This window comes from Phoenix dactylifera, chromosome 1, assembly GCF_051530095.1.
Source record: "Phoenix dactylifera cultivar Ajwa chromosome 1, Ajwa_hap1_PhDact_Kaust_v1.1, whole genome shotgun sequence".
NCBI lineage: Eukaryota > Viridiplantae > Streptophyta > Magnoliopsida > Arecales > Arecaceae > Phoenix > Phoenix dactylifera.
In genome coordinates, this window is record NC_143190.1 from 5,768,390 (window position 1) to 5,780,895 (window position 12,506).

A 12,506-nucleotide genomic window follows, 5' to 3' on the forward strand; every position below is an offset into this window, starting at 1 on the left:
TATATATGTAAATAGCTAGTTGATAACAATATTTATATAATTTCATATATAGAGAAGGATGTGCATGTAAATTTCTTTTTTATATATATATATGTGTATACAAAGTGGGGGAAAAGAGAGGATGTTTCCAAGGGGATGGAGGCCTACTCTGCTGGTCCGACCAAAGCAGCAAATGCCCGCACGGCGGATTTAGACCTCCCCGTCCCCCCTCCCCCTTTCCCTCCCTCTCCCTCTCCCTCTCCCTCTCCCAGCACCAATAAAAAGCCCTCCTTTTCCCCTCTCCGCGTCCTCTCCCCCATGGCCTCCTCCCACTCCGCCGACGAGGAGGAGAGCTCCCTCCTCCCTTCCCGCTCCACCGATCCCGATCCCCACGAAGAGGAGGAAGACGACGTTGAGGAGCGCGCCTACGACGCTCGCGAGAAGATTGTCGTCCGGATCTCCGGCTCCGGCGACGACGACGCCGGCGGCGTCCCGCCCTTCTCCTGGCGGAAGCTCTGGCTCTTCACCGGCCCCGGCTTCTTGATGAGCATTGCCTTCCTGGACCCAGGGAATCTGGAAGGGGACCTCCAGGCCGGCGCCATTGCCGGGTACTCGCTGCTGTGGTTGCTGTTCTGGGCCACGGCCATGGGGCTTCTGATCCAGTTGCTGTCGACCAGGCTCGGGGTTGCGACGGGCAAGCACCTCGCGGAGCTTTGCCGGGAGGAGTATCCTGATTGGGCAAGGTTGGCGCTCTGGTTCATGGCGGAGGTGGCGATGATTGGGGCCGATATACAGGAGGTTATCGGGAGCGCTATTGCTATCAAGATTCTGAGCCACGGGGTGCTGCCGCTTTGGGCTGGGGTCGTTATCACCGCCATGGATTGGTGAGGATCTGGGTACCTTTCTCTCTCTTGGCTTAGATCTGTGCCGGTTCTTGTTGTTTTGGATGCCAAAATTCTAGCGTTCTTCGGAATTCTGGTTCTTTGAGTGAGACAGAAGCTAAGTTCATGTTTTATGTTCTTCTGCTTTAATTTAAGACTGGTTTTTTATCACGATTTTTTTTTCTGTCTGTTTCTCGTTGTTAAAAAGATAGAGACTTTTCAAATTATGCTTCATTAGATGCCCTCAATGTGTGGGTGTTTTCTCTTTCCCTTGTAGGACTCAGAAGCTAAGAATCTATTATGTTTAATATAATTTGGCTTTGCTTCTTAAATCATGCATTACAGTTTAAGCTTAACTTGTTCTGAAGTTTTATATTTTATGTTCAATCCTATCAAGACCTGGACAGAAGCTTGGATCTATTTGATAAATTTCACTTTTATAGCTTCTTGCTTGGTGATTTGCAAATTTTACTACACAGCTAGAGTTTCGGCCATTAAAAATGCAAGACTTCTAAGCTAATGGTGATTTGCTTGGAAATATTTCTAAAAGAAAATTTTTCGAAATTAACTTTAACATGACTTCCTAATTTTTTTTTTCCTTTGCATGGTGATTTCTAACATCTTTAGTTACACCTTTCTAAAATACTTTTTCCTATGTATGGTGATCTTTAGCATATTTGAAAAATTTTAACATATGTAGATTATTTTTATTATTTTTAAAAAAATGTGGATATTTCAGACGCTTTTTCTATGATTTTCTTTCTAATTTTCCCAAACTTTAGAGAGGGTTTAAATTTTCTCTCTCCTTTCTATTTAATAGGTATAGAGATAGGGCTCTACCCCATTGAGGAGCTAGGAAGTAGTAAGCAGGCACGTGGGCATTTAAGGGACAAAAAAGTAGAAAAAAATATTATGATACAACTATAAAATGTTATTTCTATGTTCAGTCCATTTGACTTTCCTAAATAGATAGCAGTGTTTTGAATCTAGTTCTTAAAATAAATATCATAGAAAGCACGGTTCGCCATCTTGGTATTAGACTCAATATTGGTACTATCCTGGTACAATATTGGTACCTCCAAAGTGGAAGCGGTTTGGCGTACCAAGACTCGGTACATCTCTCGTATCTCGGTTTGGTACTGTACAGTGGTATAGGGCGATATGCACCTGTTTGAAGAACTTGGATGGAAAATTTTTCTTATTCTGATGATGACTTCTGAATTTCTTTACATCACTACTTTCTTCAATTTTACAACCAGTCCATATTCACTCCATTTTAGATCCCAGATATATTGGTGGCCCACTTTTAATTTGAAGGGTCAAAGTTTTTCTTAAATCTTTCTTTACATTCTAGAATTTTATATTTTCTTAAAAATTCTTTCCTAAATAGATCAGCAGCTTTTTGTACCTCATTTGAAATGCTTCCATAAATCAATTATTTCTGGAGTTTCCAAAATTTGACTAATTGAATATTGGATTTTGAATAATCTTCAAAAATTTCTCGCCTGATCTGATTTCTCAAATCCTTCCTAATATCAGCTGCAAAGGGTCCATACGTAGGCATTTCATGTATTTTATGAATAGCGAGAAGCTATTTTATTGATCAAAAAATGATTAGTGGAATCTGAATGGAATATTCTGAGATCTTAAAACTCATATTTTTGATACAGTTGAGATAATTTCTCTTGCAAAATAGAATATTCTATAGAATATTGGTCAGTTCGGTAACCATTTCCATTGTCTAAAGCCCTACTTCTCTTTCATCAGAATTTAAGGTATGTTATAACATCATCAATGGAGATCTTATATTCACTATTTTATTGGCAGCTTTATTTTTCTGTTCCTTGAGAACTATGGTGTGAGGAAGCTAGAAGCTGTTTTTGCATTTCTCATTGCAACGATGGCCTTTTCCTTTGCTTGGATGTTTGGTGAAACCAAGCCCAGTGGGAAGGAGCTTCTGATTGGTAGATGCTTTAATTTGTCATACAGACTTTGCTTCTTGGGTTGTTTCCTTTTTTGCTTCATCAAGCCCTTCAAGTTACAGTGGATCCCTTGTCCCTTTTCACAGGTGTATTGGTTCCAAAACTAAGCTCGAATACTATAAGGCAGGCTGTTGGGGTTGTGGGCTGTGTCATTATGCCCCACAATGTATTTCTGCATTCTGCTCTCGTACAGTCGAGAAAGATTGATCCTAACAAAGAAAACCATGTTCGAGAAGCACTAAACTATTATTCCATAGAGTCTACTGTGGCCCTGATCATCTCCTTTGCAATTAATTTGTTTGTTACAACAGTTTTTGCTAAAGGATTTTATGGTACTAAAGAAGCTAACAGTATAGGTCTTGAGAATGCTGGGCAGTTTCTACAAGAGAAGTTTGGGGGAGGGCGATTTCCTATTCTTTACATCTGGGGAGTCGGGTTATTGGCAGCTGGGCAGAGCAGTACGATAACGGGCACCTATGCTGGACAATTTATCATGGGTGGATTTCTGAATCTTCGCTTGAAGAAATGGGTCAGGGCATTGATTACTAGAAGCTTTGCAATTGTGCCAACTATAATTATTGCTTTATTTTTTGACACGTCTGATTCTGCATTGGATATTTTAAATGAGTGGCTCAATGTGCTGCAATCTGTTCAGATCCCTTTTGCACTTATCCCACTTCTCACATTGGCATCAAGGGAGAAAGTTATGGGAATTTTTAGAATTGGCCCTACTATTCAAGTAAGTTATGAACATAATGCTTTTATAAAATTGTTACTTAAGTATGTGTTATTGCTACATATATTTTGCTTCATGTCCTGACTGTTTTTTGCGAGCTCCTTGCTTCTTATTTCTTGGCTAGCCAGTGGTTTATTGTTTTTCACTAAATTTTCTTGACAGTTTTTCATCATTCCAGCATACAGTTTTAGCTCTTAAAAGATATGCGTCTGGTCTAAAAGTAAGGTAGTTTTGGCAGACAGTTTTTTTAAATTTTCATATTTTCTGGAAGTAGCAAAATCATTCAGAAAACGAGTGATATACAGATGATCGAATCATGCTTATCTTAAACTCTTCCCTTTCATGCATTTTGGCTTTTGTTTTAAAATTTAATCCATTGTTCTTTCACATAAACTTGGATAAATATGCATGCAAATTGCACAGAACATATTAATTAGCAAGAGTGTTAACTAAATTGAACCTTTTATGTTAGCTTTGTTCATCAAATTTCTTGTTTTAGAAGTACATCTATTTATCAGTATAAAACAATTAAAAGTAAATCTACGACTTGTATTGTGGAATTTCTTTCATGGATCTTACATTGCTTTAGCATATCTTTCAGCACTGCTTCCTGTTCTTTCACATGGATGCATCCATAGTTTTGGGCATTTTTGTATGGTGTGTCTTTTGTGCCACACCTTGAACAGAACCGGCACATTATGTTATATAATTTAAATCCCCTGGATATAGCATAGATAGTACTTTATGGAAGTTGATCTGGTAACTTCCTTGAACTGAAAAGGATCTGTCTAGTATGGCATTAACATTTCTTGAAACATTAATAATGCTTGTCGAACTTTATCTTAACTGACAACACTGCGTTTATAACTATATGTTCTTACACACATGCATTATACACACACACGTCTGTATGTATGTGTGTACGTATGTATAATCAGTTATTTCTTATCTGGACTCCCTACTTGACTGTAAACATATTGTATACACCATGCTAATTGATGTTCATCTTTCTCTTGCTGCATTCAGAGACTTGTAAAACTTTAACAAGAGTAACATGCATTTCTGTATCTAAAGCATTTGGTTTGATGTACAGCCATAACTTTGTTTTTGGAATATGATACACCTGAAATATGATCTAGATGAAGACATAAAGCATGCTAGTCTTATAGGTTAGTGTTGAAAGGACTCTGACCTAATGGAATGTTTTGTAAACCCCAAAAACTCTAAGTTGACAATGTTTACAGATATTTGCTCTAGATACAACTCTATCTAATGTGCATTTTTTGTTACAACATAGACAGGAACTAAGTTGTCATCTGAATGGACTGTTGCAGTTTATCAAATATGAATGCTTTTATTAACAATGCTTGACATTTCATGTGCCTTTGTGCACTATACTGTGCAGCTACATTAGCTGCACTAGTAGTTATATATGCTCGTGCTCATTCCTTTTGGACTCAATTCTTACCTGGGGGCTTTTGATGGTCTTGAACCTTGCAGTACCTCATAACTTCAAGCTATTTTGTCAGTAGGTGATTTAGGGAGGGTCTTATAGTTAAAGATCAAGATCTTGCCAAAAGTCGTATCTCCTAAACAATTATTACATCATGGAGGATGAGATATGGCATATTTCTTCTCACACTGCAAATTCTCCTTCTATTATTATGTTGCTCGTTAAAGTCAGAAAATGGTGGATTCTTGGATGTATTATGGTGTGAAGTAAAGAAAGAAAGAAATGGAAGCATCGTTGAGGATTCTTCCTCGTACTTCTCATGAGGATTTAGGAACACTAGGTTTTTTTTCCTTGCTACTGGTTTGCAGTGGTGTGTTCTATCTTCCTCCTCTTCCTTCGCTCTTGCATGTGTTCTTGCGAAAAAGAAACTGCCTCTTTATTTTACCTATTCAATTCTCATTACAAGGTAGAAGGAGCTATCCTCTCTTGTGTGTTCTGTCATAAAAGAAATTTCTGCTGCTTCTCAGAAGAGGAAAACACTGTAAACCTTCAGCAACATTATAACCATGTTTTTTATTCATCATACTAGAATTCACCATTATTAGTTTGAAAATGAGTTATTTTAAGTGGCATCCACTAATGGTGGGAAAATAAAGAAAAAGAGGAGTATTCTTGGCTATCTCAAAGAAAAAAGGGGTATACACCGTCAGCAAAATTTTAATTGTTTCCTTGATTTTCTTTAACTGAATTTCACTGCTAACTAGTTAAAGAACTGGTTGTTTCAATTGGTTTGCACTTTCAGATAGGAAATGATGGTTAATAATTTCAAGGTGTCAAGCACTGACTCTTATTTAGCCCGCAGAGAGAGAGAGAGAGAGAGAGAGAGAGAGAGAGAGAGAGATGTGCTGAAATGAGCCTTTGACTAACTGATATTTCTTGAAAAAATCACATCATAATATTACAAACTATCACATACTCTTGGTTCAGCTGAAGTCCACATATAAATAGTTAGAGTACATATCATTTCAATTCTTTGCATTATGAAGAAAGAAAATGATGGTATATGATTCTAAAAAAAATTTATTTTTATTTGTGTTATTCTTAATTTTATCTGAAAGTTCATTTCAAAATTTACTTTCAAAGAAAGTGTCTGGTTTAAATGTGATTTAAATTAGACAACTGCTTTCGGTTCCCCTCCCTCCCTCCCTCCCTTCCTCCCCCTCTCTCTCTCATATTTCTATGTTTAGTTCTCTCTGGAAATGATTTATTGTGAGGGGAAGGATGATTTTATTGTCTTTCATTCAGTTTGTGTTCTGTTTTATACGGTCTCTATAGTATAGGGATCTGTGGTATATGTTTCCGTTACCCTTATGGTAAGTAAAAGTTAAAATTGCCAACTGGACCTATCTCAGCTGGTTGGCACCCTTCTTCTGAGTGCTTGTACTCGAGGGAATCTTGAGTTTGACTTGCAATGGTGGCATGTCCATTGTACTTCTCAGACATACAGACAGACAGACACACACACTCACACACACAGAGGACAATATGTGTATAAATTCCAGTTAATGAGGAGAATATGACTTGCTGTAGTGCTGTTCCCAAATGTTGTCCTTGTATTGCATGATATATACTCATCTTTACTAAATTAGTATAGTTACGTGTTATTTACTGGTGAAGTCTGTAAGCATTCTTGGTTCTTTCTATAATAAAATGTGTAAAGCTTGCTGTTGGTTATTTTTAATATGAATATAATCAACAGAAATCTGTGAAAAATATGTGACTCTAAATGTTCAAAATTGTACGAAGGGAAAGGGGTTAGGGAAATCAGGGAGTTAAGTCCTGTTAAATGTCCATGGGCTTTCCTCCCTGCAAGACAATTTTAAAAAGGTTCAATAGTAAATAAAACTTCGGTTCAAAGAGCCTATGACTTCTGTAAGGATAAGGCAATGCGTCCCCTCTTGGCTAGTCAATCATTTATTTTTCATATAAACTTCTTATAAGAAAATCTCAAATTTGCTTAAGAAACTACATATCTTTTTGTCTTTACTATTGTCAATTTCAAAATATTTTAAGGCTCTTTTGTCTTCTTTAATTATGTTAGGAAGGTGATTAAAGATGTTTTATAGTGCACCCAATTTTATATTGATGCTAGATATTTATTTATTTGACCTTTAGTTTCTACATCACTATCAGTTAAATGTATGAGAAGTATGGGAATATGGTAGGGATATAGGGATATCAACATGTGTATTTCATATGTGAAATGTTGCACATAACATGTTTGGAAAGAGAAACATTCCCTCTTGTAAGGCTAGAATGTAAATATATCTGGAAATGTACAGGTTAACAAGCTAGATCTGCATAGTTTTACTTTAATCGGTTTTAATTTTAATTTTAATGCATGGATTCTGTAAGTTTCTTAAACATATTAGATTTGACATTCACAGCTTAGTACTTCGTTTGTCTTGTGGAATATGGAGGCCCAAAAGTCTATCATTTTAAAGACAATAAAAAGGTCCTTCTTGAAGGAAGGTCAATAACATAACATGAAAATGTTGGAAAGACATGGAAAGAGCAGAAAATAAATTAAAACGATATCATATTATAGTTCATGTAAGCAGTATCATCTAATTTCATATGCCTCTGTAAATTGCTGCATGTATGTCCATTCACAATATGAAGAAGGCCATTAAAAGAATTCTTGCAAACAAGAACTTTTCGAGATGAATCTAAATGGGAAAGTACTGTTGCAGGAATAATGCATACAAGTCTTGAGTTACAAAACAAAATAATGAATGCTCAAAGCATGAAAAAGTGCATGGTGATAGGATTTTTTGATATCCATTACAATTGTATAAATTTGTGTTAAGAAACCAAGTTGGCTTGGCCAACTATTCTATTTAGCATTTTTTTTACAATCTTAAATAACTGTATAAATATTAGAGAAGTACTTCACTACAAGTATATATAAAAGTAAGGATGTATCATACATGATAACTTTTACCCAACAAGATGGTGGAACAAATATTAGATATGTGGCAGTGATCTAGTTGCATTGACTTCATGCTATAAAGCTGACAATTTTCATTTGACTTTCTTGCTCTTACTTGGTACTTACCAGTTCTTTTTGTGTGGGGTTATCTAGAAACTAGAACCTTGAACTAGGTTAAAATTTGGACCTTGAATTGACCACCTAATGCTGCCAAATTGAGTTTAGATGGGTCTGAAGACTACCATTTGCAGCTAACTTATATATGTGCCTGCTTGTGTGGGTATGCATTTGTGTGTGAGCATTGGATATGTGTTCATGCATGCATGTGGGTGAATTTGTGCATGTGTATGTTTGTGTATAAGAAAATTTACTTTGGAATCCTGCTTGCACTATCTCATCTTTTGCAAGTTTTGTCATTCCAACTGGTTCACTCGGTACCAGCACAAAGTGATGAATATAGAGCTATTAAGTTGCCAAAGATGCACTAGAGTACATCAAATGTAATCCTTTCTATCTCACTTTGGAGTTGACATTGGAGAAGTTATGCCATCATTTGGATGTGAACTTCTGATAGTTTGAATTGTATGGCACAATCAATGGCATAACTGAAATGACGTTTTAAATTTTCTAGTTTAAGACAGGTAAACTACCTTTCTGCTTTTCTATGTTTATATATTTATGTGTTTTTTCTATCATTAGCTGTTCTTTTCTCTTGTAACAGAATTAGATCACGATATTGATCTCAAGTAATATGTAATTTACTGCTATTGCACTAGAGTGCTGATGCCTTATAGAGCTGTGTGCTTGTTTGTATTTGTAAAACATTAGTACTTATTAGCCGTAACGTTCTTATACATCGTTCAATTTTTTTTCTGTAGATGGTAACTTGGACCGTCGCTGCTTTGCTAATAATAATCAACGGCTACCTCTTGCTGGAATTCTTCTCTTCTGAAATACATGGCACATTGCTTGGCTCTATTGTGTGCATTGCCATAGCTGTATATGCAGCATTTATAGTTTATCTCATCTTAAATGGTGGTGAATTATCCACTCGGCTGGCATCAGCAATCCGCAAGAGATTCTCCTGAGGATTGAACTCAAAAGAGATTTTGTTCTACCATGTCTGGAAGACAAAATAAGTTTGCAATCCCATATTTGAGAGATTGGAGACATGTTATACAGTGAAGCTGCAGGAGTTCCAAGGGCTATATTGTTCTATTGATCTTTCCATCATGCAAATCAGTCAACTAATCAGCGACATCATTGTTGTGTTTACAATAGGTTTACTGTACTCTGCCACTGTGTGAAGAGGCCAGTGGTGCTGTAATAGATGGCATGTCAATTTCACACGATCAGTTATTCCGGGCTATTTGCAGAAGCCTCCTTGGGATGGTTATCTCTAGCAAATTTTCTCCCTGTTACAGAACAGGAGATGGCGAGTAATTCCTTCACAGGTGAATTTATTGTTAGGTTGAAGAATTGGTACGTGCACTGGAAGACGAAACAATTTCAGTAGTAGAAATTAGCAGACTGAATCTTGTGACCGAGCAATGGTTTTGTCCAAACCTCAAAAGCAGATCGAAGGATTAACTCAATCTCAAATGCATCTCCTTTTTTCCTCTCTTTTTTCCCCACTGTTGGTCTCTGATGACTTTTTCCAAGTAGAGATTCCTTAGTTGTTTGAATTAAGCCGGGCTTGCTTGTGACAGTAGCGTCTATTACTCAATATGTTGCAGGCTTGAGTGATGCCATTAGCTTGTTATTGAGAAGGATTACATAAGGAGCTCAAATATGATCTTGTTCACTGTTTTACAGGTATCAGGTGGCTTATCCAAGGGAGGAGCTCATTTGGCTGATCCCCGGATCATTGAAGTCAATACCAAGAAATATATATGTTGCCCTGCCATGCAGCCCAAGAATGGAGATAAATTGGACTTTTCGAAAACTTAAATATAATGCAACAGAATAAAAATATGATAAATAAATATTAATTTTAGTAACAACTAATAAGTAAATATGCAGAATTAATGCGAACAAATTAAGCAATGCAATTACAAAATTTATAGCGGTTTGGTGCCAACTCTGCATCTACGTCCACTTTTTAAGACATTCTTTTTGGAAGTTTTTACTATAATCTTTATAGGAGTATAGGTTGATTGGTTTACACGAATTTACAATCAGCTCAGTTGATTTTTACATATAATTAACTAAAATTTATATTGAGCTTATTCTCAGGCTCAACGTAATTCAATTCACAGTTTGGATGGATTTTTTTCTAAATTTTAATTTCTGGAATTGGTCGTTATAGAGTATAGAAGGTGATGTGTATAGCACAATAAAATACATCTTCTTAACAATAAATATAGAGAAATAAATAGAGCTTGACTTAGTTGGTAGGCTTTGATTGTTTTTGAATGTACTTTACCAACTCTCAATTGAAGAGGATATGATCTTTCAGCTCTCAATAAATGCTCTTGAGAATTTTTCTTTTGAAGCTTTCTTCATTTTGCACTTCTTGTTCTTTTCTTATTCTTTTTTTTTGCGTACTTTTGTTTTCTAGATGTTTTGAAAGTGGTTGGAAGACTCTCCTAGCTAATCAGGTTGAAAGACCTATTGTGAGATGAAAATAATCGTTCCGACTTACAGAAAACTAGTCGTTATTGTTGTCAAGCCCAAAGAGGTCGACTCAATATTTTCAATAGTCGACTCGAATTTGATGTTGTTTTTGTTGCGCTCTGTCTTTTTTCTGCGATCATTGTGGAGTTGGCTCTCTCAATTCAAGAGGTTGCCTCATTGTTTTTAGGGGTCGACTCTTCAATGGATTGACTTTTATTAGTTTCTGTCTTTCCAATGTGGCCATTCAGAGGTCAATTTTTGTTTGATTAGAGTCGGCTCATATTTTGTATAGGTTGACTCGTTAATGTGATGAATTTTTCAGCTTCCTCTTTTTTTTCTGTGGCTATTTAGGGGTAGACTCGCCTGTCTCCAGGGTGACTCTTGTTAAACTGGAATCGGCTCATGTACTTAATAGATTGACTCGCCAATATGGTGAATTCCATAGCTTTTTGTTTGTATTCTGAGACTATTATAGAGTCGATTCACGATCTGGTGGAGTCGGTTCGCAAAAGCGTATTGTTCAGTGACAGTGTACTAGGGCCGACTTGTTGCAAATTGAGGGTCAATTTTTGAGATAGCTCAGAACAAATTTTTTGTATTTGCATTTGAACTTCCAAAGATTGTTTCAAGGTCTTTTTGGAGTTGTATTTCTTGGTGTAGAATTTTAGATAAATAATCTTTATTGAAAAGTTATTAAAAACTTTCTTCTTGACTTTCTCAAATCAATCAAGCATACTTAAGGCAATAGATTAATGATACTTAATTTTTTTGCATCACCAAATTTAATCTTATAGGGTCAACAATATAAAAACATGGCTGCAAGCAAGTTGGGCAGGCAAAGTTGCAATCCCAACAAATAAGAGAAGCGGCAGAATATGGACTAAATCAGGGGGGTTTTCTTTTTTTTTTTGCTAAAAGGGAGGTTTTCTTTCATTAATCCACTGAACTATGTAATGTGGGAGCATCAGTCTAATGTCAGAAATGTGGCTGCCATGGTGATCTTTAGTCAGGTCTATCATAGATAAAGTAGATCTACTGAAATTACTGCATAGAAGGGAGAATATCTGCAGTCCTTATCATCATTTAACTGAATACAGATGCATCTGCTAAAATAAAAGGAGAATGCTCTAGTTCATGATACACTAGAATTTAAATCTTCTTTTCTTTTTTAATAGCAACACCACCCCCCCCCCCCCCCCCCCCCAAACCACAATCGATCATTATAATAGTAATAATGGCCATTATTTATCTCAAAAAACAACTTCTATATTTTTTTACTATTAAAGTACTCATTGAAATACAATAACGGTGTTAAAACAGGATAGGGCGAGCAATAATAGAAAAAAACGTTGTTATGATTCCTTTTATCAGATATAATAATACTCTTGGACAGTCCAATTATTTTCCTAAAAGAATAATTATTTTTTAAAAATAAATTACAAATAAAAATAAAAATTGCTACGTAGGAATAGCAATAGATAGAATGTTTGTAAAATTTATCCTACCCATACTGAACTTATTTAAAATTCTGCTATTCAAATTTTTTTTAAAAATGAATAAAAATTTTCTCAAAATTTGTAACCCATTTTATTAAAAAAATGATAAATTTGTCGGATATATAAATCCTCTTGATTAATTTTTATTTGGATCAGATAATTTGGGAAGTTCAAGGAATAGTATCAAGTAAGAATGGATGTAAATGAATTTTGTAGTTTAGTTGCAAAGGTAGAAGTTAGGTATTTTTGAGATTTAGGTTCACGTTATCTCATAATATATATACTTTTATAAAAAGCACAGCTTTCAGCTTGACAGCCTGTTATGCGTTGAGAAAATCTCCAGATGTGTCTGCAAAAGGGTAAAAAAAAAT

The 12,506-nt window shown here is 35.9% G+C and overlaps 1 protein-coding gene across 1 annotated transcript; it reads left to right on the forward strand.

The window, feature by feature from the left end:
* The first annotated feature begins 113 nt into the window (after window positions 1-113).
* LOC103700819 (metal transporter Nramp6-like) lies at window positions 114-9,792 on the forward strand. Its single transcript, XM_008782697.5, has 4 exons — window positions 114-863; window positions 2,688-2,824; window positions 2,929-3,581; window positions 8,902-9,792. Exons 1-4 carry the CDS (start codon window positions 136-138, stop codon window positions 9,109-9,111), a joined length of 1,728 nt encoding a protein of 575 aa, XP_008780919.3. The 5' UTR covers window positions 114-135; the 3' UTR covers window positions 9,112-9,792.
* The last annotated feature ends 2,714 nt before the right edge of the window (window positions 9,793-12,506 follow it).

Coding starts and splice junctions, on each gene's coding strand:
- LOC103700819 (XM_008782697.5), top strand. CDS start 136: ATGGAGGCCTACTCTGCTGGTCCGACCAAAGCAGCAAATGCCCGCACG. Junction 864..2,687: donor GTTATCACCGCCATGGATTG/GTGAGGATCTGG, acceptor TTTTATTGGCAG/CTTTATTTTTCTGTTCCTTG. Junction 3,582..8,901: donor GAATTGGCCCTACTATTCAA/GTAAGTTATGAA, acceptor TTTTTTCTGTAG/ATGGTAACTTGGACCGTCGC.